The sequence below is a fragment of the Rhinolophus ferrumequinum genome, chromosome 11 (assembly GCF_004115265.2).
Source record: "Rhinolophus ferrumequinum isolate MPI-CBG mRhiFer1 chromosome 11, mRhiFer1_v1.p, whole genome shotgun sequence".
Lineage (NCBI taxonomy): Eukaryota > Metazoa > Chordata > Mammalia > Chiroptera > Rhinolophidae > Rhinolophus > Rhinolophus ferrumequinum.
In genome coordinates this window covers 48,980,645-49,007,846 of record NC_046294.1, presented here as the reverse complement: position 1 = coordinate 49,007,846, position 27,202 = coordinate 48,980,645, and the positions used below count along the sequence as shown (strand labels likewise).

The window sequence follows — 27,202 nt, the reverse complement described above, 5'->3', positions numbered from 1 at the left end:
TGTCCTGGATGTTTCATTCAGTCTAATGGAAGGAAGAAAGCAAATGGGAAAATAAACAAACTGCCTCTTCTATGCCAGAGTCTGTCGAATTAATAGATGCAGAGTCTGACCTTTACACACTCCCAACCCAACACACACACAATGTTGGTTTGACATTTAAAAAGTACATTTAACATAAAATACAGATTTTTCCACTTTTAAAATAGAGAAGTTGTCATCATGGAGCTTCAATTCCTACTTGACAACAATTTGCTAGAGCTGAATAAGGTTTCTCTTTTAGGTGGTTGTGTTCTCTGGTTAACAGTAGTTGCCACCATTTCTCATTTTGTTTCCATGAAACCACATTACCCATTATATTACTTTCTGCCTAGCCCTGTAAGGATTGGGAGTGGCGAGGGAGTTGGGGGAATGACCCCTGTCATAGAAACTGGGATCCAAAGGGACATTCATCATCAGTAATATTTCGTGTGTGTGTGTGTGTGAGAAGCACAAATGTGAAGTATAATAGGCCCTAATACTACTTTTGTGTTGGTATTTGGGGAGAAAAGAGAAAAGAGGGGAGAAGATAGGAGGAATACCAGTTGAAAGAAAAATAGAATCCAATTTCAGCTTTCAAGTGGAAGGGAATGACTGGGTGTATACTGTGTTTCCTCGAAAATAAGACCTACCCTGAAAATAAGCCCCAGTTAAGATGGTCAGCCAGACGGGCGCATTTAGTATGTTATGACGATGTTCCAGAAGATGATGACATGGCTATTTGAATAAATGTAGATTGTTGTACATGAAAAAAATAAGACAACCCCTGAAAATACGCCCTAATGTGTCTTTTAGAGCAAAAAGGAATATAAGACCCAGTCTTATTTTCTGGGAAACATGGTATATAAAGATGAATCTGTTCAGTGCTGTAGGTCATCAGAGGGAGTAGTGTGGATTAGAGCTTTCAGCAAGAATCTCAGAGAAGAGAAGGGATTTAGTTGAGTTGAACCTTTAAAGATAATACCCATTTCTATCATAACGGGAAGGATTACCAGCTGGAACAAAAAGTACCTAGAAATCAGAAAGAAAAAGCAAACTACCCAATTGAAAAGTGAACAAAGTTAAATATGCCCCCAAAACAGGAAAATGTAAATATATTTCACATCACTGATAAGAAAAATGCAAAATTTAAAAACAGTATTATTAGCTGATCCTCTTGACAAAAATCAGAAGTATTTATAATGACCAGTATTGGTGGGGATGGAGAGAAACACACATTCACGCTATTGAAGGGATCATAATTTAGTAAAGCTTTTGGAGGGCAATATGGTGGGAGCTATAAATATTTTAAATATTTAAACAGCATTTATTAGGAATCCTCTTAAATATATTTTTATAAAATGTACCATGATGTTCATTGTGTATAAGAGTGAATAAATGGTCACAGTGTGACCGTCATTCCATCAATAAGGACTATATTTGCTTACATTTTTAAATCTTTTACAACAGGAACGTATCTATATATTAACTTGTATAATTAAGATAGAAATAATAGGCCATGAGGTGGGGAGAGTCTAGCAGAGAAGATGGGTAGAAGGACCTCCTTAGCAGGAGGAATGGCTTCCAAACCAGCAAAGTGGAGGGAGCAAGTTTTGGAGGGCTCCGGCCCTAACAGGGAGCTAACACTGGGTGGGTAACAGTGTATTTGGGCAAAGGGTGCTCTGTTGCCACCCAAGCCTCTTTCCTCAAATACATGGGGATAATTCCTACTTGATAGGTACATTGAAAGAATTAAATGAGATAATATATAATAAATATTGTTAGCATTTATTGAGGCTTTACCTAACTTATGGAGCATTTAACCCACGTTGTCTGGTTCCAAAGTCTGCTCTCAATCCCTGTTAGGTGCTTTCAAATCCCACTATGCCACTTACTAGCTGGGTGATTTGGGGCCAATTACTTAACATACCAAGATCTGTTTTTTCTTTTGTAAAAATAGTTATAATGCTTTCCTCATAGACCTCACAACTCATGTAGGGTTGTTGAAAGAATGAGTTACTATTGGTACAGCAGGTCTTCAAATAATGTTGCATTCGATGTCTTTTCGTTATAATGAGATGCAGTAAGAATTTAATGTGTTTATATCAATTAGCCTTTAGTCAAATTGGTTTTGTTATATGTCATTTTGCTTAAAGTTGCAGAACCTGTCAATGACATTAAGTGAGGACTTGCTGTAAAGAGCTTAGAGACAGTGTCTGGCACTTAATAAGCAGTCACTAAATGTTAGCTGTTACCGTCATTATTGTGTGCTAGTCACTGTCCTGAGTTATGTTATCATTCAATCCTCAAAGCACTCCATCTACTCACTTTCAGAGGAGGAAATAAAGGTCACATTGAGGATCATCCTCCCAGTGTGTCTACAGCCTGTGCTGTTCTCTGCTCTGTGCTCTCACAAGCCTCAGGTACCCATTACGGCGCTTAACACAACAGTAAGTAACCATATGTAAACACTGCTTTACGTTTTCGCTGCTTTATGAGAAGGAAATGAACCAGAGCAACTGGACCCCGGTGGTCTAGATCGGTATGCCTATTTTTCAGTCTCAGCTCTGCAGCCCATAGCCATGGAGCTGGAGTTTAATGTGGTCCGTGCCTGTCCCTATACAAGCTACACCTACCTCTGTGCCAGGGATGAGTGGAGAGACCTCTTGGCGAGGTGCCCCCCTTGGCGAGTCCTAGGGCAGACTCATGATTTGACTCTTCCCTGCAAGGTCCTTGGCTGAGGACGTGGCCTGTGCCCAGTGCCCAGGTGCACTGGGATGTGTTTTACTAGATAAGTAAGAAGCTACTCCTCACACTCTCCCTCCCTCAGGTAAAGTTGCCACACTAAGTCCTGGGCTGCTGACTTTAGAAATCCAAAGAGCCAGAGCAAGGCTGCGTGGAAACCTTACACTGTCCTGCTGTACTGAATGCGAGGGCTCTTTGCTGTGCTCCCGCAGAGACTTAAAGCAGGAGAGGAAGTGGGAGGGATCCTTCTACCCAGCAGCTGTCGTCTGAAGAGTTTTCATTCTTTGGAGCCTGGGTATTCTTTTAGATGGTGAGCTGATTCCCTAAACCTTGAAATGTCTGAGAATGAAACTTATTCCAGGGGGAGTATAAGAGCTAAATGAATCATTTCAGATTCTCCAGGGAGATCAAATATTTGAAGACAAAAACGGCACAAAGAGATCAAAGTACAGATTAAACAAGCACAAGGCTCATTGGCCGCCTTTGTCTGCAGTGCTTTTCCCGCACATCTGGTTTTAGACATACATGCCAGTGCATGCTCAGAGAACTTTCCTTCCTTAAGTACACTTTACATCCTAGAAACAGTGGGAACCAGGGGTCTCTGAGCATTGCTATGGTGTCTGAATGGCCAAAATATCCAGATTCCAGTTGTTTCTGTACAACTGAAACATACCCTTTTTTAGAATCCACAACTGGTAATTTCCAGGCTCTATGGTGGGGGGGTGGGGGCGGAAGGCCTCCTCAGCCAGAGGAAAGGGACTAATACATAAAACTGAAGAATCTACTGGCTTTAACTAGTAAAACTGCCCATTTGACCCAGGTCCTTTTTGAAAGTTACTGATCTACATAAAACTCCATTTCTAAAAATCTCAGTGATGTTCACTGAACCACAAATTGAGTGACCTGGAGCTATTCCTCGCTGTCACTGGTTAACTGGGTGACCTTGGATAAGTCTCTTTCCCTCCCAGGCCAGTTAACTCATCTGTAAAATGAAAGCCAAATCGGATTATTCCAAAGGTTACGTATTGATAGAGCCCAGCTATTCTGATTCCTAATCCATTGACCCACCCGCTCTTCTTCCCATCGTTTTTACAGCAGTACTAGGCATAGTTTAACCTAACTGAGGCAATCAAAACTAAAAGGATGCTGAAGGAATGAACTGATACACGCAACAACATAGATAAAACACTTGGGTAAATGAAGATAGCTACAAAAGTTTACATACTGTATGATATTCATATATAGTACTGGATAGGCAAAACTATGGCAATAGAAATGAGTTTAGTGGTTGCTTCTGGAAAGATGAAAGAACGTAAGGGAATTTCCTAGGGTGATAGAAATGTTCTTTATCTTGATAGAAGTATAAGTTTTATGGGGGACTGCGTTTTCAAGACTGGTCCAATACACACTTAAAATCTGTGTTTCACTATATACAAATTATACCTCAATGGAAAAAAATATTTCCAAAAAGTACGCTGAAGAAGTTTAGAAGGTAATCTAACATTTACTGAACACTTGCTAGCCCATTATATACAGTATCTCTATCTCATGCTCCTAAAAGGGAATTATCCCCATTTATAGATCAGAAAACTGAGGTTTAAGAAGATTAAAATAACTCACCTGAGGCCTCAAAACTAATAAATGTAGAAACCAGGTATACCTCAGATTTGTCTGTCTCTTTAATAGTAGGTTGTCTCAGGAAGGGAGGGGAAAGTATTTTCAGCTTAGAGCCAGGAGACTTGCATCCCATCTGATTTCACTGCCATGTGATCCTATGCAAGTCCACTTCCCTCTAGGTCTTACTCTAGAAAGTCAAATGCTCATAATTGTTTTGTAACTCTGGGTTTCTAGCAATCAGAATATCTCCTGTCCCTCTCACAAGCATAAGGCATTACAAGCAATTGCATTTGTCTCAGGGCAGACTAATCATGAGTAACAAAGCCCTTTGACTCTTGTGAGAATAAATCATCAACGAGGTCAGTGACACAAGAGCTCCAAGGTGGCAGAACCCAGTTTCTCCTGTTTAAGAGAGAAGCCTGACTCATGCCCCAGTGGTGTCATGGAAAGGGACAGACTGAGAATCAGATCTGAATCCTCCCAGCCCTGCCGGCGAGGTGTGCTGTGGACTTTGGTAAAGCATTGCTCTTCTCACCTGCACTTGCTGAAAGAGAGGGTTAGCCTGACTGGGTCCCAAGGTCCTTCAGCTTTTAATATCTTGTTAATTTATTTCACAGACTGATAATAAGGAAAAGTGGGCAACTGGAAAAGACTGCTGTATTCCAGGTTCCACATGGGGTCCCTGTGACATTGCCATTGCCCTTGTGAGGTGGGGGTGGTGTATGTCTGTGAGTTTACATATATTTATTCACCTTCTCTTCATGTCACGGCATTCTCTCAACTTCACACTCATCCATTAGTAGCTGCTCTGTTATCTTCCCTAAGGGAGACACAGCAGTGAGCAATTCTACAACCAAAATGCCAGTCCTCACCTGGAAAATTCTGCCACCCTCCCAGTGGGGTTCACTCGGCAGTCCTGGCCTGCTGAGCCTTAAGTTTGGGTTCAGGGAAGCATCTTAATTGAGGGCACCTGCTATCTTGACAGCCCTCCCTTAGTGTTACACCCTGGGAGGAAATTGGAGCTTCCTCTTTTTGCCTTTGGAGACCAGGGCAAAAGAACCAAAATAACTTCAGGACTGAAACAGGAGTTTCAGAAAGGTACATGCAATACTAGGAATCCTCTGAACTCCCACAGACCTCTTTTCTTTTTTGAGGTCTTTTATTTCGAAGGCTTAAAATTTTTATTGGAAGTCTTAAAAATGTTTAGAATTCTATATTCTCTTCATAACACATTAGTGATTAGCCACTGGTGTTACAAAGCCCTCCAGGTAATCCTGATTATGCTTAAGTTTGAGGACCAATGACTTAGATCAGGGTTTGACAAACTTTTTATAAAGGGCCACATAATAAATGTTTTAGCTTTACAGTCTTTGTCACAACCACACAATTGCCACTGTGGCATGAAAGAAACCATAGACGATATGTAAATGAATGAGCATGGCTGTGTTCCAGTAAACCTTTATTTATAAAAACAGGCAATGAGGTTTTAAAACTAGACAGAGGTGGTAGTTGTACAACATTGTGACTGTATTAAATACCACTGAATTGTTCACTTTAAAATGGTTAGTTTTGTGGTAGTGAATTTCACCTCAATAAATTGTTCATTACCAGCATATTTTTATTAGATGAAGGACTGGCTCAAAGGAAAGTGGTGACAATTGGTAAACACTCCTCCACAGAGGAGAGAAGGCATTCCTGGCTATGGTGATGTGTACTTATGATATCTAAGGGTCAGGGTTTCCTTCTTAACTTTGACCACCCAGGAAGCTCTCCCTGTTGACACTCGATATGTCCAATGCTGGCATGAAAGAGCTACAGTGAGCTAGTTCAACTTGGCAATCAGTTCTTCCAGCTCTGGCCGAGCTTTGAACCGTCCTTTGAAGTCTTCTTCAGTGTGCTGGGGAGAAGAAAAAGAAAATAAATGGGAATTACTGCAAAGCTTTCAGTTACTCACATATGTACAGCACCAAAAAAGGATCCATCAGCCAGCTCTGTAGAGAATGAATCAAATTCAACTAACTTTTATTGAGTATCTATTACGTACCAGGCTTGTAATGGGTACCAAGGATGCAAAGCTGAATTGGACTTCCTCCCTGCCTTAAATGAAATTATAGTCTGGTGAGAGAAGACAGACTTACAACGCACTAATGTCAAAATGCTATCAGTATCACAATAGAAGCACTTAAAAAGAGAATGCCAGACATTTTTTACTGAATATATTCAGTCAGGCTACAGTAAAGCTGTGAAGATCCAGGAAACTTCTCTCTAGATCACATTTCCCTGTTTGTGTTCTGATTTGTTATACTGTATGTGATCTTAAACCATGCTCTTTCTGCTACACAGCTGCCTGAAGGGAAGGAATTTTGGGGTGTAATGGGCTCACACCTAACATCAGGATGCTGTGATGGAATTCAGCTTGTGGTTCGTAAAGCATCATCCCTGAAGAGCCAGTAATAGCAGCCTGTACACATTTCCTGATTAGTATCTGGGCTGAATGATCCACATTTGTTTGTTTCTACAACCAGGCAGTCTAGATGCTCTTAACTGTATTTTGAGCACAGGTGGGCCACCAGGGAGTCTCTTCTCAAACTAGCACCTACCTCCTTCACTGACAGTTTGACTCCTTCAGGAAGATTGCTTTGGATTATTTCCAAGAAAATCTCTGCAAATGTAGCACTCAGACCGCTGATCTGCAAAAGGAAAGAATGTGCTGTAAGAGAGGCACTGAAAGCTGGGTGACTGGGGAGACGGCATGGGCTCAAACGTCAGCTCCAGCAGAGCTCGAGGTCCCTTGGATGGAGGCTTAATACCCAGAGCGGGTTTCAGAGCCCAGCCTCTACAGGATTTCTCTTGCTATCTGCCAAGGTGTCTGCTTGCTGAGATGGTCATGGCCAATATGTGCTCCTGTAGGCAGGGGATGTCATAACTGGACCAAAGAGGTTACCAAGTCCAGGATGACTTTCTGATTCAACTCAGGTTAACCCTCATAGGTAAGAACCTGATTGGTGTCAGACCCTGTGCTGAGAACCTGGAAGTGAATCAGATCTGTGGTAGACGGGCATGGAGGAGGCTGCAGAAACCCACTAGAGAAATACCTAAGGTCAAAGAAAGCTTCCAAAAGAGGTAACGTCTGGTGGAGTCTTGAAGAAAAACAGCCGTAAACTGGGAGAATTCAACAATAGTGGGAGTTTTTAAGGCAGAGGAAACAGTATTAAGCAAAACATGGAGGCATCGCACCGTACTAGGGACTTACAACTAGTTCCGTGTGTGGGTAGTATGAATGAGGTGTGAGCAGGAGAATCATGAAGGTACTTAGGTGCTGATCTAAAGAGTTCAAACTACCCTATGGGCCTCAGTGGCAAGTTAGATCTCTCATAAGATGTATCTCAAATAATTTACTCCTGATAATAAAGAAGCAAACACTGTAAGTACTTTAATTAGTTAAAAAATTAACATAGGTTTAAGGTGTTACTACCTTAACATTCCTCTCATTACCTTGCTGATATATTTCTTAAGTGGATCAAAAAGAGTCATGATGTCCATACATTGGAATATTATTTGGCAATAAAAAGGAATGAAGTACTGATACATGTGACAACATGGATGAACCTTGAAAACATGCTAAGTGAAAGGAACCAGACATAAAAGGCCATATATTGTACAATTCCAGTTAAATGAAATGTCCAGAAGAGGTAAAACCATAGAGGGGGAAAGTAGATTAGTAGTTGCTAGGAGTTGGGGGGATGGAGAAAGAGGAGTGACTTCTAATGGATAGTTTCTTTTTGGGGTGATGAAAAATGTTCTAATATTGATTGTGGTGATGGTTACATAACTATACTAAAAGCCATTTAATTGTACATTTCAAGTGGGTAAATTGTATTACATATGAATAAAACTGTCATTAAAAATGGGGGTGATGTTAAGTGTAAATTTTTAATAGCTCTGGGCACTCATGGTGGTGTGGTTGTCACCCGTCTGTCTCTGCAGTGAAAAGACAGAAGCACTGCTAGAGCTCAAGGGAAGCCATTGAAGGTTTTACACAAGAAAATGACATGATCGCATTCGTACGAGGGTAAAGCAAAGTTGATGGGTCTGAAAGATTTTTAGGGGTAGAAGCTATAGAATTTGGTGAATGAATGGGTAGCAGAGAGCAAAGAAGTTTCAAGCATTAGGCTCAAAGATGGGAGGATTATAGAAAAACAGGAACATCAGTCCCTCTGTAATTTGTTCTAGAAACACTGAATGTAGGGCACCTGTGGAACATCCCAGTGGAGAAGTGCAGTAGACAACTGGATATCAGGTTTGAAGCTCTATCAAGAGATCAGGACGGGAGATATATATCTGGGACTTATCAGTATATAATGACGGTCACTGAGGCCAGGGGAATGAATGAGAACGCATAGAGGGAAGGTATCACATAAGGAGAGAGAGAGCGATCAAGAATTGAGACCTGGAGAATGTCATCACTCAAGGGGCAGGCAAGAGGACGAGACAGGCATGGAAGGAGAAGGAAAAGTGGACAGAGAAGAAGCAGGAGAGGCAGATACATTTCGAGTTTCTTCCAGAGTGCCTACCTGCACCACTCGTTCATGGGTGGTAAGAACTGAGTCCAGGAACATTTTGCTGCCTTGGTCCTGCAGTCGCAACACCTCCATGGTTTTGGTGGGCATCGCATAACTGTGGGAAGGAAGAGTCAGCGATGGTGAGGGTTCTCTTAAGCCAGCAGCACCACTTCAGTCAGGATGGTCCCTGAATACAGCCACTGCTGCACACAGGGCTCCTGGAATGTAGGGCCGTTATCTGCAGCCAGGACAAAGTCACCAGATCTCAAGTCTCCAGAAGTCTGCATTCCCCGAGGGGACAGACCATGTCTAACGCCTTTCTGTATCCCCAATCTTGCCTAATATAACACTCTGAATAAAACCTGGTGATCAATAAGTATTTGCTGCTACGAAAGAACAGCCAATTCTAAAAGAATCAGGCTCATACTGGAACAGCTATGTACGATAGCACAGGGATAGTAGACGAGGGGAGTTATCACTTTGTGAGGGTGTAAATGTCTATTACGTTGCCTTGTCCACCTGAAACGAATTTTTAAAAAAAAAAATCATCCCTAAAATAATACACAAAAAAGAATCAAGCTCATCACTAGGTATGCTTTAGAGGTTCACTTTGGGTATTTCCCCCTTTTTGGAGAAAGGATGCCTGAAACCCAGTTGTTTTAAGGCAGAAGTTCTCACCCTCAGCACTACTGACATTTTAGACCAGATACTTCTTTGTTGCAGGGGCCTGGCCGACACATCCCTAACCTCTACCTATCAGATGCCAGTAGTTCTCCCCAAGTGACCATCAAAATGATCTCCGGACCATTGTTAAATGTCCCCAGGTTGAGAACCACTGTTGTAGAGTCTGTGCTTCTATAATCAACTTCAGCAGATCTACATGCTTCAGTGAAAAGAAAACTGGACCGGGGGTCAAATCTTGGCTCTGCCACTTACTAGCAATATTTACTTAGGCAAGTCACTTCCCCCTGTGCTTCAGTTTCTTCCTGTGTAAAGAGGATTACAATCTAGGCCTGTATCAGTAGATTATGTGAGGATCAGGTACAGAGAGGAGATAGGACTGATGACTACACAGTAATATGTTAGTGTTGTGTTCATCTTAGGAAAAAGTTCCTCAAACTAAAGACAAATGGACTAATGGTAGCAGTAGAATTCCTGAGGTTTCATGCCACATGAAGCTTCATTAATTAATAGCAGGGGGCATGGCCCTCTATTGATGCACGGCTACAAAAGGAAGTTTGGTGTAATGGAAAATGGATTAGAGACATGACAGCCAGTCCTGGATTTAAATGTTGCTTCTGCCACTTATTACCTATTTGACCTTGGACAAACGAATTCAGTTTTTTGAGTCTTGGATTCTTCAGCTATAAAATTAGGATAATACTACTTAGTTCATGGGGTTGTTGCAATGATTAAATGAGATAAATTTGCCTCATACACTACCATGTTTCCCCCAAAATAAGACCAGGTCTTATATTAATTTTTGCTCCAAAAGATGCATTAGGGCTTATGTTCAGGGGATGTCCTCCTGAAAAATCATGCTAGGGCCTATTTTCCGGTTAGGTCTTATTTTCTGGGAAACATGGTATGCCTACAAACGCCAGTTCCCTTGCTTGCTCTTATAAACTGAGTAAAATGGTAGGTATTGCAAAACTCTTCCAGGCAGCCTCCCTAAATAACATTCCCTCCCATTTTTCAGCATCTCTGATTGCCTCTTCCAATTCAAATCTGGTAGTAACTTCCCTGCATGAAAAAAAAAAAGACATATTCATAGACTTGTTATGGAATATCAAGTACAATAACTATAAAAGCTTTTAGGAAAGTAAAAAGCACTCTAAAGTGCTGTTTTTCTTTTTTGACATTCTGCAGAAAAGACTGACTAAAGTGAGAGTTGTCCATTCCTGCCACTGAGCATACATTTTATTTTTCACTACTTTAGCACGATTTGTTCATTCATTCATTCATTCAACAAACATTTACTGAGAGCCTGTTCTGTCCTAGGCACTCAGGTGGCCAATATGTAGCCTCAGCTTTAAAGGAGCTCGCTAAGAGTGTTTTGGACAGATAAGTAGACAAACATCTTCACTACAGTAAGACAAAGGCACAAATAGGTATGCACCAAATATTACAGGGACAAGAGAGAGAGAAGCGGGGCTCAGGGAAGGCTTCATAGGTGAAGTAGTGCTTTATCAAGATGTAAAGAATAAACAGAGGTGTTTGCCCAGAGGGCATTCCAAAAAAGTGCAGCTGTTATCTACAAAGGCAAGGAGGCAGGAGAGGCCCTCAAAGAGAACCAACAGAAAAAGCAGACACAGTTTGATAAATAAATACTGGGAACTTGGGTCATTTCAAAGTAGAATAGATAAGGGTACAGGTAATTTTCCTTTAGTGTCTCCACTTTTCTGTACTTTCCAAATTTTCTACAATAAACATTACTTGGATGATCGCATAGTGAAAACAGAAGGGAAGAAATGAAATAACTGAATTTCAAGAGTCAACCTAACATGACAAAATAATGCTACCTTTTGGGGGTACTGCCTGAGATGGGACAGAAGGGAGCTTGCTGGGGTGCTAGGGAACTTAGATCTGTGGACTCTACTATATATGTTATACCTACGCTTTAAACAATGTAAATGGATTAAAAAAAAAACGGAATGAGTAAGCACACAATGATGCTTTTACTCTCCACTGAGCAAGGGGCTAGATCAGCGTTAGGCTTAGAAGCTTCTCCCAAAGGAGTAAGATTTCCATCCCTCCAGGCAAGAGCTCAGCAAGGGAGGCAAGCAGATTAAGGGACCTGCATAAGAGGCCCCTTCCTCTCCAGGGTGAGTTGCAGCTGCAGCAATGCAGACCATTTATAGAACAAAAACCAGCACCACTGCTCCCTCGCCCAATGCCATCTCAAGGTCAGAGCCCTTCCCCCGACTCCCAGAGGAAAAAAAGGATCATGATGAAATGAAAATCAGTAGAAAATAAAATCATTTCAGTTCTGAAAAGCTGGGCAGTGAGAATGCCTAGCAATATGATGTTCTGAGAAAAAAAACCCACCTCAATGCAGTGAAGTGAGTTGCTGAAAACAAACATCTCTTTATGCTCTGTGCTATTTGGAGCAAAGAGCCATGAAAGAGGCAAAAAGCAGCACATCATTTTGCTGTGCTAGGAATCATGTCCATGCCTACTGGAACTCAATCCAAGTCAACAAATATTTATTCAGTACCTATTATGTGTCAGGTACTAGGCAAGGTGGTAGGGTTAGACTGCTGATGAAGACAAACAACCCCTGCCTTACAGATCTTAGACTCTAATAAGGAAGATCAATGAAAGATCAAGTAATTACAAGAGTTAAGAAATGAGTGTTATGAAAGGGAAGTTACGTAAGCTTCACTTCTACTAAATATATAACATAGGACCTAATTAATGAGGGTCTCTGAAGAAGTGATATTGAAGATGAAACCTAAAGAAAAAAATAGGGGTTAGTTAAATGAAGGGGAAAGAGCATTATCAGCTCTAGAGAGCATATGCAAAGGTCCTGAGGTAGGAAGGGACAAAAACAAAGCCAGTGTAATTGGAGGGAGAGGGAGAAGGAATTATTAGTGAAGGCAAGAGAGGAAATCCCAGGCCATGGGGCACCTAGTAAGCCTTGCGAGGAACTTTAATTTTGATCTTAAAGGAATGGGAAGCCATGGAAGGGTTTCAAGCACTCGGGTGACATGATCATATTTCCATTCTAGAAAGATCACACTGAAAACTGTGTGGAGAACCAGTTAGGAGGAACTGAGAATTACACACACACACAAAAAGTGGGTTCAAATCCAGACCTTGCCATTTATTAGGTGTATGACTATAGGCAAGCTTTAATAAATAATAATAATAATGGCAGCCAAGATTTGCTGAGAGCTGTTGTAAGCACTTTAAATATATTAATTCCCTTAATTTTTACTATAGCCTTTTTAAGTAGGTACTTTTATTAACCCCATTTTACAGATGAGAAAACTTAAACACAAAGGGTTTAAGTAAACTGCCCAAGGCCGCACAATAAGAATGCAGCAAAGCAAGAGTAAAACACAGGTAGTCTGGCTCCAGAGTCAAGCTTTGATTCAGGATGAGCAAAGCGCTTGTTTGAGTTACATAACTTGTTTGTATTATACAAAAAAGTACTTAGCAGAGCGGCTGGCTGATAGTACATGCTCAACAAATGCTACTGCCTTCCTGCCTTTACTCAAATGCAGTCAAAGCTTTTGACAGGCAGGTTTAAAAACAGTACCTTTTAAAAAGTCCTTCTGAAAATTTAAAACACTAGATCCACTGTAGGTATGATAACATTCTGTGAATGACATTTAATACCTCTTTGCCACCACAAATTCTGACAAGCTTCCCCTAATTCCTGCCAGCTGAAAAAAAGAAATCTCTTCATTATTAATGATTATTTAGAGTGTTGCAATGTGCCATTCTCTCTGTTAAGTGCTATCATATACTATCTTATTTAATTTCAGAACTCAAAGAAATTAGAAAATCATCATCCCCATTATACAGATGAGGAAACTGAGGTTCAGAATTTCCAAGGTCATACTGCCAATAACTGGTAGAACTAGAATATAAATCAGGAAGTTTGATTCTAGAGCTTGTACTCTGTTACTCAAAAGTGTGGTCATAGATAAGCTGCTGGTGAGCACACTGTTTGTTATCAGTCCAGGACAAGATAAGGAGTATGCAACAGTGACGAAATACACTATTTAATTCAGCCAACATTTTTTTTTCAACAGCAAGACTTTCTTGATGAAGGAAGTAAAGCATTAATGCACATTTTGGCATCAACTTCTGATATCTTTGTGGAATGGTACTTGGAGAAGCATTGCTCTAATTTGTTATATTACTCTGCCTCCTTGAACTGACACTGCACTTTATTTTTTACTACCACCTTGCACATTATGTTATAATTATTCCTGAGTGTGTTTGTGTGCCTGCATATACATACATACTCCCTGAAATCAGGGCTATTCACCTTTGTATCCTATAGTCAGAATGTCTAGGAAAATGCCTACTACATAGCAAGAAGAGGCTCAATCAATAGTTTTTAATTAATTAATAATTAAAAGCAGCCATTAAACTTTAGGAAATGTTTACCACACAACCGGACTGTATAATCATATTCAAGAACCTGTCATTCTTTCAACAGTGGCTTAATGTCCCCCAGGTGGCAGGCTGGCCCTGTGCTGGGTGCTGACGAAATAAAGAGCACAGTCTCCGCCTAGACAGTGGGGAGGGGAGCTGACACATGAATAGATCATTACAGCCCAAAGCACTAAGTGATATGACAGAGGTATATGCCAAGTGCTCAAAGAGCAACCAACTCTCTGGGGCATCAGGAAAAGATAAAACACATCTTTAGGCCTAAAACAATTGAAGTACTATCAGCGATGAAAGCTAAAATCACACATTATCCAATCTTCCAAATAGCACATTTAGCACAGTTATACTCTAAGTTATAAAGGTTCAAAAGTTCAAATTTGGCTTAAGGACTTAAAATAAGACTCTATGTAATTAAAAATACTGGAAGAGGCAGAAATGGGTTAAATCCAGGCAACTTACTAGTTATATGACTTTTGGCCATTCTGAGCCTTGGTTTCCTTATCTGTACACTGGGAATATACTAATATCTATCTAGTGAGTAAGAAAGTAGAGTTTTTGCCATATCCACATACTATGCCATGTATTATCTTGTCACAGTGACAAACCAATCAAACTATCATATTTATTAAATATTTTTCTTTAAATCCACTCACTTAAAAATTAATTTAAAAAGAAACTTGAGATGTGGAACAATTGGAACTCCTGTTTCTGATGAGAGAAAAAAATGTACAGCCACTTTGGAAAACAGTTTGGCAGTTTCCTATAAATTTAAACATACACTACACTTACCATTTGACCCAGCAATCACACTTCTAGAAAACTTATGTTCTCACAAAAACCTGTATGTGTTTAGTGTGGCTTTATTCATAATTGTCAAAAACTGGAAACACAAATGTCCAGTCAGCAACACAAATGGTGAATGGATAAACAAGCACATATCCGTTCAGTGAAATGCTCATCAGCAACAAAAAGGAACAAATGACTTGATACGGGCAACAACATGGATGAATCTCAAATACGTTATCCTAAGTGAAAGAAGCCAGACTCACAGGGAAAAATACTGTATGATTCCACTTATATGACCTTCTGGAAAAGGCAAAACTATAGGGACAAAAAACTAGATCAGTAGTTGCCAGGGACTGGGGGTAGGAGGAGGGATTGACTACAAAGTCAGGAGGGAACTTCTTAGGCTGATGGAAATGTTCTAGATCTTTATTATGATGGTATTTACTGTGTGCATTTGTCCAAATTCATAGAAATTGTTCACTAAAAGTGTGAATTTTTACTGAATGTAAATTATATCTTATTAAGCCTGACTTTATATTACTATAAATGGAAAACCAGTATCAGCGGTCATGAATAAAAAGCAGTTAAAAATAAATACAATGAAGACAAAAAACTGTTACAAAATTCTAGCTGGATACTAGTGCTAGCCAAAGATTCTGAGCCAGAGGTCCCTTCTCTGTTACAAATATTAGGAAATGCTAGAGTGATGTCAAGGACATACCAGAACCACCTGAAGAATTTCTCCTTGATGGAGTTAGGTTAAATGAGAATTGAAAGGGGATGAAATTTCTCACCCTCTGATTTCATATTATTTAAAGCAAATCACAGGGCATTCCACACTTTCTGAAACACTGAGATAAGATATGTGAAGTGCCTGGCCTGGAGTAGGTGGTTATAAATTTTAGGTCTCCTCCATTACAGTTTTCCAACAAAACCAAAGAATAAATGAAAAGCAGAACAGGCAAAGAATATCTAAATAAATGGGGGGAGAGAAACCATATTAATGGATCAGGGGAATTAAAATATATAAAATGTCAATTCTCAAATTGATCTACAGATTCAAAACAATTCCAACAAAATTCCATCAGCCTGCTTTCTGTAGAAATCAACAAACTAACTCTAAAATTTTTGTGAAAGACCAAAGGACCTAGACTAGCCAAAATAATTTTGAAAAAGAACAAATTTGTAGTTTCAGTAATCAAGCTACAGTCATCAAAATAGTGTGGTATTGGTGTAAGCACAGATATATAAATCAATGTAACAGAATAGAGTACAGAAATAGACCTATACATACATGCTTAATTGACTTTTAAAAGGTGCTAAGACAATTCAGTGGAGAAAGAAAATCTTTTTAACAAATGGTGCTAAAGCAATTGGATACCTATATATATAAAAAAAAACCAAAACAACTTAGACCCACATTTCATACCATATATGAGAATAACTCAAAATGATCGCAGACCTAAATGTAAAACTTAATACTATAAAATTTCTAGAAGAAAACATAGGAGAATATCTTTGTGATCTGGGTTAGGTAAAGATTTGTTAGATATGACACCAAAAAGCATGAACAATAAATAAAATTTTAAAAAAATTGATAAATTGAACTTCATCAAACTTAAACTTCTGCTCTTCAAAAGACTCAGATAAGAAGATGACCAGATAAATCATATACAGGGAGAAAATACTTGCAAAACACATACTGAAAAAAAATTAGTATCCAAAAATAGATTGTAAAAACTTTCATAAGTCAGTCATTAAAAAAAAAAGCCCAATTGTGAAAATAGACAAAAGATTTGAATATGTCATCAAAGAAGATATGCAGAAGGCAAATAAGCACATGAAAAGATGCTCAACATCATTATTTATTAGGGAAATTAAAATTAAAATCACTATGAGACACCATTATAAATCTATTAGAATAGCTTTTTAAAAATTTGACAATACCAAGTGCTGACCAGGATAAGTAGTTACTGGAACTCTGTTACGTTGCTGGTGGGAATACAAAATGGTGCAGCCACTTTGGAAAACAGTTTGGTCGTTTCTTACAAAGTTAAACATACATTCACCATACGACCCAAAATCCTAGTCTTAGGTATCCAAGAGAAGACATATGACCCACACAACCTGTATGAAAATAATTATAGCAGCTTTATTCATAACCAATAAATTGGAAACAATCCAAATGTACATCAATTGGTAAATGGATAAGCCAGTTAAGGTCCACCATTTAATGGAATACTGCTCAGTAATCAAATACTTGCAAAAACATGGATGAATCTTAAAGGCATTGTGCTGAGTGAAAGAGGCCAGATACAAACAACTACATTCTATATGACTCTACTTCCAGCATGTTCTGGAGAACTTTACAAAACAGAGACAGAAAATCAATTGGTGGTTTGCCAAGGACTTGAGGGGGATGGGAGGAGACTGACTACACCTGGGCACTAGGGAAATTTTGGGGTCAATAGAACTGTTCTATATTTAGATTGTGGCAAACTATATCTGTAAAAAGGCTGAATTTTACATGTGAATTATATCTCAAAACCTCATTTAACAACAAAACAGAGCATGCTACTGATACCAAGAACATTTCATACCTTTCCTCGACTTTAATGGAGAGACGATTGCAGAGATTGTGAACATATTGGGCATAATTCTCTGCCAGGGCCATGTCATATGCAGTTAGGTGAATGTTTAAAACCCCATACTCATAATCTGTCCCCAAATTAATGGGTCTCACTTCCACTTTTGCCTTCTTCTTCTTGGGCTGAAGAGGAAACAAAAAGAGAAAGATGAAAAATCAAAGTATTATACAAGAAATTCTAATCATACCATCTTGCTATTAAAAAAAAAATCAATCTTTCATATAAACCTGTTTGCTCTTTTTCTCTCAGGTTACCATAGCTGCAAAATGAACTTCTCCTGGGAAGGAATGGGCAGCTCCCCTTGCAGTCTGGGCTGTGACACAGCCAATGAAAGGAGAGGGAATATTGAATACAAGTGACTGTGTCCTGCAATTAATTTGTTTTGAGACTCACCTCCCATCCTGGCCCTCAGTTTCCCAATTTTTAAATTGATGGGGCTATGCTAGCTAGCAGATTCTTAATCTAAAACCCATAAAGGAATTTCACGGGGTCTATCAACCCCAACATTTATGTGCAAAATTTTACACGTGCACATTTTTCTGAGAGAATCCTTAGCTTTTGTCAGAATCTTAAAGAAATCAATTGCAAGGAAACAGTAGTTCTCTTCCAGCCCTCCTACCTTTAAAATTCTGTAATTATTTATACAGTCTTCCTTTTAAGAATTGAGAAGTAGAAATAAATTTTTTTTCTACTTTTACCTTTCATGTAAAGTATTGCTTTACTACATATCAACTTGTGCAAGCTGCTGTTAAAAAGTTAAAATGAAGCCCGGAAAAACAGGTATTTAATACAACATATATCAGGATCAAGGAAGTTTCTCAACGGGAAATAATCAAATTTAAATCCCCATCAAGAAGGAGGATTTGTTAAATAAATCATGGAACATCCATACGATAGTACATTATGCAGCTGTAAGAAGGAGTAAAGACCTTCCTTATGTACTGATATGGAAAGGTCTTTAAAATAAATGATAAAGCAAACTGTACAATAATGTGTTCAGAATATTATCATACATTTAAAAAGGGTAAGTATGCCATACATTTAAAAAGAACATGTGTGTGTGTGTGTGTGTGTGTGTGTGTGTGTTGTATATCCAAAAAAATATCTCTCTAAAAGGATGCACAAAAATACTTATATCATTGGCTGCCTGTGAGAGAACTGGATGGCTGCTGGGTCATAGAGGTGGAAAGGAGACCTTTTAACTATTTCCCTGTTATATTTTTGAATTTTTAATAATGTGAATCTTTTATCAATTTAAAATTAGAATCTCAAAATCCATGTTTTAAAATAAATTTAGTAAAAATTTTATTGCAATAGAATATTCATACTGAAAAAATGCATAGGTACACAACTCAATGAATTTTCACCTATATAATCAGTATCCTGAACAAGAAATAAACCAGCACCAATACCCCAAAAGTATCCTGGCCGCCAAATTGTTAACCACTATTCTGATTTCTAAAACCATAGGGTTATTTTGCCTGTTTTTTGAAATTCGCAAAAATGGAGTAATACACTATGTTCTCTTTTGCGCCTGGCTTCTTTCATTCATTATAAGATTCATCATATATTAGGTGAAACAACAGTTATTTCCTTCTCATTGCTCTAGCAGTCTATTGTATAAATATGCTGCAATTTACTTATCATTTTTACTGCTGGTGGAAATTTGGGTTGTTTTCAGTGTGGGGCCATTATGAATAGTATTGCTATGTTCTCGTATGTATCTTTCAGTGAACATATGTGTGCATTTCTGTTGATGATCTACCCAAAACCTGAACTACTGTGTTATAGAGTATGCATATGTTCATCTTTCATAAATACTCTCAGTTTTGCAAAGTGGTTTCCAATTTAGACTTCCACCAGCCTAAATGAGTTCTCGTTGTCCAATGTTTTTGTGAACACTCACAACTTAGTATAGTCAGGTATTCTGGTTTGTTTGTTTTAGCCATTCTGGTTGGTATGAAATGGTAATGAATTGGGGTTTTAACTTGCATTTCCTTTAAGTCTACTGAGCCTGAGCACCTTCCCATATGTTTACTGACCATTTGGATGTTCTCTTTTGTAACCTGCCTATTCAAGTATTTTGCCCATTTTTTAGATTGGATCATTGGCTTTTCCCTTACCAACTTGAAGAGGTTCTTTCTATAATATATTCTTGATGTGATTCTTTGTTAAATACCAGGGGTGCCAAAAAAATGTATACAAGTAGACACTTTGGTCAGCATTGCTCAAGCAGTTCGCCATAATCAGAAGTGTCTGGACACTGATGGTAACCACCTTGAGCACCTCTTGTAATTGCAGAAGTCAAATGTGACTTGTATTCATCTTTTGTTATCCGTATATTTGAGTATTACAATTTTAATACAGTTTTTTCCTTTCTTAAAATGTGTATACTTTTTTGGCACCCTCTGTATACAAGCTGCAAATATCTTCTCCCTCTCTGTAGCTTCCCTTTTCACTTTTTAATTTTTTTTAAGTTTATTGGGGCGACAACTGTTAGGAAAGTTACATAGATTTCAGGTGTACAATTCTGTAATACATTATCTATATCTCACATTGCGTGTTCACCACTCAGAGTCAGTTCTCTTTCCATCACCATATATTTGATCCCCTTTACCCTCATCTACCACTTCCCTCCCCCCTTACCCTCTGGTAACCCCTAAACTATTGTCTGTGTCTATGAGTTTTTGTTCTTTCAGTTGTTTGTCTTGTTCTTTTGTTGTTTTCGGTTTATATACCACATGTCAGTGAAATCATATGGTTCTCTACTTTTTCTGTCTGACTAATTTCGCTTAGCATTATAATCTCAAGATCCATCCACGTTGTCACAAATGGTCCTATTTCATCTTCTTAGCGCCACATAGTATTCCATTGTGTATATGTACCATAACTTCTTTATCTATTCATCTATGGAAGGACGTTTTGGTTATTTCCATGTCTTGGCCACCGTAAATAAAGCTGCAATGACCATTGGAGCACACTTGTCTTTATGGATAAATGTTTTCAGATTTTTTGGGTAGATACCCAGGAGAGGGATTGCTGGGTCATATGGTAATTCTATTTGTAATTTTTTGAGGAACCTCCACACTGCCTTCCATAGCGGCTGCACCAGTCTGCATTCCCACCAACAGTGTATGAGAAAAAGGAAAACAGTTCCTTTTTCTGCACAACCTCTCCAACACTCGTTACTATTTGTCTTGTTGATGATAGCCATTCTAACTGGGGTGAGGTGGTATCTCATTGTGGTTTTTATTTGCATTTCTCTTATGATTAGTGATGTTGAACATTTTTTCATATGTCTATTTGATATTTGTATGCCCTCTTTGGAGAAATGTCTCTCCAGGTCCTCTGCCCATTTTTCAACGTTTGTTTTTTTTGCTGTTGAGTTGTATGAGTTCTTTGTATATTTTGGATATTAACCCCTTAACAGAAGCACTGTTTGCAAAAATCTTCTCCCATTCAGTTGTCTGCCTCTTTATTTTGTCAATGGTTGCTTTTTGCTGTGCAGAAGCTTTTAAGTTTGATATGGTCCCATTCATTTATTCTAGCGTTTACTTCCCTTGCCTTTGCAGTCAAATTCATAAAATGCTCTTTGAGCCCAAGGTCCATAAATTTAGTACCTATGTTTTCTTCTATGCAGTTTATTGTTTCAGGTCTTACACTTAAGTCTTTGATCCATTTTGAATTAATTTTGGTACATGGTGACAGATAGCAGTCCAGTTTCAGTCTTTTGCACGTGGCTTTCCAATTCTGCCAGCACTATTTATTGAAGAGGCTGTCTTTTCTCCAGTGTGTTTTTTGCTTCTTTGTCAAAAATTATCTGCCCGTATTTATGTGGGTATATTTCTGCGTTCTCAATTCTATTCCATTGGTCTATATGTCTGTTTTTCTGCCAATACCATGCTGTTTTGTTATTGTTGCCCTGTAGTACAAGCTAAAGTCAGGGAGTGTGATATCTCCATCATTATTCTTTTTTCTTAAGATTGCTTTGGCTATTCGGGGTCTTTTGTGGTTCCATACAAATCTGATGATTGTTTGTTCTATTTCTTTAAAAAATGCCATTGGGATTTTGATGGGGATTGCATTAAATCTGTATATTGCTTTGGGTAATATGGCCATTTTAACTATGTTGATTCTTCCAATCCATGAGCACGGAATGTCTTTCCATTTCTTTGTGTCTTCTTCGATTTCTTTTAAAAATGTCTTATAGTTTTCAGCATATAGGTCTTTCACATTCTTGGTTAAGTTTATTACTAGGTATTTTATTCTTTTTGTTGCAATTGCAAAATAAACTGTTTTTTTAAATTTCTTTTTCTGAGATTTCATTGTTAGTATATAGGAATGCAATGGACTTTTGTACGTTGATTTTGTAGCCGGCAACTTTACTGTATTCGTTGATTGTTTCTAATAGCTTTTTGGTGGAGTCTTTAGGGTTTTCTATATATAGCATCATGTCATCTGCAAAGAGGGACAGTTTAACTTCTTCATTCCCAATTTGGATACCTTGTATTTCTTTCTCTTGCCTGATTGCTCTGGCGAGGACTTTCACAGCAATCAGGCAGAGCTGATAGGGGACAGCCCTGTCATGTTCCTGAAAGTAAAGCAAAGGGCTTCAGTTTTTCACCGTTAATTATGATATTAGCTGAGGGTTTGTCATATATGGCCTTTATTATGTTAAGGTATTTTCCTTCTATACCTACTTTATTAAGTGTTTTAATCATAAATGGATGTTGTATCTTGTCAAATGCTTTTTCTGCATCAATTGATATAATCATACGATTTTTGTCCTGTTTTGTTTATGTGATGTATCACATTGATGGATTTGCATATGTTGAACCATCCTTGTGCCCCTGGGATAAACCCCACTTGGTCGTGATGAATAATCATTTTAATGTATTGTTGCATTCTATTTGCTAGAATTTTGTGTAGGATTTTTGCATCTGTATTCATCAGAGATACTGGTCTGTAGTTTTCTTTTTTTGTGTTATCCTTACCAGGTTTTGGTATCAGGGTAATCTTGGCCTCATAAAATGAGTTAGGGAGTATTGTCTCTTCTTCAATTTTTGGGAACAGTTTGAGTAGGACAGGTATTAGATCCTCTTTGAAGGTTTGGTAGAATTCAGTAGTGAAGCCATCTGGTCCCAGATTTTTGCTTTTGGGAAGGTTTCAGATGACTTATTCAATTTCCTTACTGGTGATTGGTCTACTTAGATTTTCCATTTCTTCATGATTCAGCCTAGAAAGGCTATATGTTTCTAAGAACTTGTCCATTTCTTCTAGGTTATTGAATTTGGTGGCATATAGTCCTTCATAGTATTCTTGGATGATCCTTTGTATTTCTGTGGCATCCGTGATAACTTCCCCTTTCATTTCTGATTTTGTTTATTAGTGTCCTTTCTGTTTTTAATCTTAGTGAGTCTAGCCAAGAGTTTGTCAATTTTGTTAATCTTTTCAAAGAATCAGCTCTTTGTCTCATTAATTTCTCCTATTGTCTTTTTGTTCTCTATTTCATTTAGTTCTGTTCTGATTTTTATTATTTCCTTTCTTCTGCTGACCTTGGGTTTCATTTGTCCTTCTTTTTCTATTTTCTAGTTCTTTAAGGTGTAACGTGAGGTTATTTATTTGGGATTTTGCTTGTTTCTTGAGATAGGCCTGTAATGATATAAAGTTCCCTCTGAAAACTGCTTTTGCTGCATCCCCAAAATTTTGGTAGGATGTATTTTCATCCTCATTTGTTTCTATGTGTCTTTTGATCTCTCCTCTTATTTCTTCTTTGACCCACTCGTTCTTTAAAAGTATGTTGTTTAATCTCCATGTATTTGTGGTTTTTCCTGCTTTCTTTTTGCAGTTGATATCCAATTTCAAAGCCTTGTGATCAGAGAATATGCTTGATATGATTTCAATCTTCTTAAAGTTGCCGAGGTTAGTTTTATGTCCCAATACATGGTCTATCCTTGAGAATGTTCCATGTACACTAGAAAAAAATGTATAGTCTGATGTTTTAGGATGAAGTGCTCTATAAATGTCAATTATGTCCATTTCATCTAATGTGTCATTTAGGGCTCCTATTTCTTTATTTATTTTATGTTTGGATGATCTATCCATAGCTGTCAATGATGTATTTAGGTCCCCTAGTATAACTGTGTTTTGGTCAATTTCTCCCTTTAGTTTTGTTAGTAGTTGCTTCGTATATTTCGGTGCTCCCTGATTGGGGGCATAAATATTGATGACTGTTATGTCTTCTTGTTGTATAGTCCCCTTTATGAAATGTCCATCTTTGTCTCTTGTTACCTTTTTTATCCTGAAGTCTGTTTCATCTGATATCAGTATGGCTACACCTGATTTTTTCTAAATTACCATTTGCTTGGAGTGTCAATTTCTACCCTTTCACTTTGAGTCAATCTTTGTCCTTGTAGCTGATATGTGTCTCTTGGAGGCAGCATATGGTTGGGTTTAGTTGTTTGATCCAATCTGCTACTCTGCCTTTTTATTGGTGAGTTCAGTCTATTTACATTTAGGGTGATTATTGATATGTGAGAGGATTTCCTGTCATTGTATCTTTAGTTTTCTGGTAAGGCTGTGTCTCCATTGTTTCTTTGCCTTTTTGTTGTTGTCTATTATTTCTGTGTGGTGGCATTCTATGATTTTTCCCTGTGTTTTTTCTTTTATTACATTATATATTTCAGTTCTGGATTTTTTTTTGAGTGGTTACCATTAAGTTTATGTAAAAGAAAGTTTGATATTTAAAGTATTCCATTTTCTTTAGCCTGCTTACTTTCTCCATTCCCATATTCCAGTTCAGGCCTTTACTCTCCCCCCTTTTATGTTTTGGTTGCCACAGATTATCCCTATTGATGCTGGTCGAATAGCCTCCTTCAGTATTTCTTGTAGTGCAGGTCATGTGTTAGAAAATTCCCTCAGCTTCTGTATGTCTGGAAATGTCTTTATTCCTCCTTCATATCTAAAGGATATCTTTGCTGGATATATTATTCTTGGCTCATAATTTCTCTCTTTTAATAGTCTGAATATTTGGTTCCACTCCCTCCTGGCTTGTAGAGTTTCTGCTGAAAAATCTGATGATATTCCGTTCTAGGTTACTGTCTTCTTTTCCCTGGTGCCTTGAGGATTCTTTTCTTTGTTGTTGATTTTTGACAGCTTCAATACAGTGTGCCTTAGAGAAGGCCTGTTGGGGTTGAGGTAATTAGGTGTCCTATTTGCTTCTTGGATTCGAGGATCCAGTTCTTTCCACAAGTTTGGGAAGTTCTCATCGACTATTTGTTTGAATATACCCTCTGTTCCCTTCTTTTTGTTCCCTTATTTCTTCTCCTTCTGGTATGCCCATTCTTCTTATATGGCTCTTTCTGATGGAGTCAGAATGTTCTTGTAGAGTTCTTTCATTTCTTTTAAGTCTCAAGTCTCTTTCTTCTTCCATCCGTGTCATTTCCAGATTTCTATGTTCGATGTCACTGATTCTTTCCTCCATCTGGTCAACTCTATTACCTAAGCTGGCTATTTCATTCTTCATTTCTTTTATTGAGTTCTTAAACTCCAGAAATTCTATTTGGTTCTTTTTTAAAATTTCAATCTCTTTGGTAAAATGTTCATTTTGTTCTTTGATTGTGTTTCTGAGTTCATTAAACTGCCTGTCTGTGTTTTCTTGCATCTCGTTGAGTTTTTTTTTTAATTTATTGGGGTGACAATTGTTAGTAAAATTACATAGATTTCAGGTGTACAATTCTGTATCACATCATCTATAAATTACATTCTGTGTTCACCACCCAGAATCAGTTCTCCTTCCATCACCATATATTTGATCCCCTTTACCCTCATCTCCCACCCCCCTCGTTGAGTTTTTTTAAGAACTGCAATCTTGAATTCTCTGTCATTTAAGTCACATATTTCCATATCTTTAAGTTCATTTTCTGGAGACTTTTCATTTTCTTTCTGAGCTGTCTTGTTGCCTTGGTTATTCATGGCAATTAATGATTTATAATTTCTCTTCCTAGACATCTACAGAAGTGGCTTCTGCAACAGGTTGATAGGAAGAGGTCTTTAGTTTGTTTTCCAGTAGGTGTTGGTAGAATGTTTTATTTTCTCTCCGACTGCAGCCTTTTATTCTGTCACACTGTAGTGTTATGTATTCTCTGCACTATTCCGGCTTCTCACACAATGAGAGGATTCCCTGGAAGGCGGGCTTCTCTTCCGTGAACAGTTTGTCTGAGTTACAGGGTACCGCCTCCATGGGGGGATGTGTAGAGCTCCTTAAGTTCCTACGCTCTTCCTACATCAGATTCAGAGCCCATGTGTTTCAGTAACTCTGTTTATGCCTTTAGATGATTTCAGTAGTGAGCGTCTTATCTTGCCTGTCTGCTGCACCGGGAGTCCTTTGTAGAGTTTACAGTTGTTCAATTTTTTGTAAATTCCAAGGGAGATTTCAAGAGGCTCACCTCATGCTGCCATTTTTATGACGTCAGCTATTATACTGCCTCTTTTCACTTTTTAATGGTGCATTCTGATGAACAGAAGCTCTTCTTTTTAATGTAAATCAACTTATTCTTTCTTTTATGGTTGTATTGATTTTTGTGTCCTATTTAGGAAATCTTCATTTACCTTAAGATCATGAAGTTATTTTTGTATGTCATCTTCTAATAGTTTGATTATTTTAACATTTAACATTTAGATCTACAAACCATTTTCAAGTGATTTTTGTGTATAGTTTGAAATAGGAGGCGAGAGCCATTTTTTTTCCTACATGATCATCAGTCCAGCTGACCTAGCACCATTGCATTGTAGTGTCACCTTTGTCATATAAGTGTCCATAGATATGTGGGTCTGTTTCTATACTTTTCATTCTGTTCCACTAGGATATTTGTCTATCCTTTGCCAATACCACATTGTCCTAATTATTGGAGATTTATAAGAAGTCTTGCTATTTGGTAGAAATCAGTTTGTTTTTTAAGAAAAAGGGGGGGAAAATCTATCTCTATTTACATGTCTTAAGTCATCCCTATCTATCGGACAACAGCCGAGTGGCCGCCACAGCAGAGTTGTTCTGGCAGAGCACCTGGAATGGTTCTCATATCGCTGCTCTCCAGGTCAGTCTAAGAGAACAGGGACCCAATCTGAAGAAGCAGAGGAGGAATAAGAAATAGTCCTTCCACAAGGCCGGTACTGTTGATGACAGGCCTGATCTCACAAGGGTGTTCCAACAACTGAAGAAAACACTGTATGTGAAGTGGTTGGTACAATCTGTGGCACATATTTAAACACTCAATAACTATTAAGTGTTAATACTATTTTCATTTTTATATTCTTCGTATCCACGTAGCATAGGGCCTGGCAGAGACAACATGCAATGAATTACTATTTTAGAATTTTAGAACAGGACAGCATTTAGAGATGATTTTGTCCCAGTTCTTCATCTTTGCAGAGGAAGAATATGAAGCCCAGAGAGATTAAATAAATCCCCCAGAGTCACACAGCCGCACAGGACAGATCCTAGGACCTAAAACCCAGACCTCTGACCCCCAATGCAGGGAATTTCCCACTGCAGGCTCTGCATTTCTAAAGTGCTTCATGGTGGTGTCCACCCCAGGGTCCTAGACTTTGCTATGAGTGAGACGCCATCCACTAGAGGCCACTATCAAGGGGGGTGTGGCTCTCTCTTCTTCAGAGCCCACTACCCCCGTGGTCAAGTGC

At 38.4% G+C, this 27,202-nt stretch overlaps 1 protein-coding gene across 1 annotated transcript in view; it reads right to left on the bottom strand.

The window, feature by feature from the left end:
* Window positions 1–5,819: 5,819 nt before the first annotated feature.
* MRPL48 (mitochondrial ribosomal protein L48) overlaps window positions 5,820–27,202 on the bottom strand; it is a 50,695-nt gene continuing 29,312 nt past the window's right edge. Inside the window, exons 5-8 of the mRNA XM_033121704.1 lie at window positions 17,456–17,625; window positions 8,952–9,054; window positions 6,978–7,067; window positions 5,820–6,274 (exon numbers count right to left, since the gene is read on the bottom strand). Of these exons, the coding sequence (XP_032977595.1) occupies window positions 6,200–6,274; window positions 6,978–7,067; window positions 8,952–9,054; window positions 17,456–17,625 (438 nt within the window). The 3' untranslated portion in view covers window positions 5,820–6,199. The remainder of the gene's footprint in view (window positions 6,275–6,977; window positions 7,068–8,951; window positions 9,055–17,455; window positions 17,626–27,202) is intronic.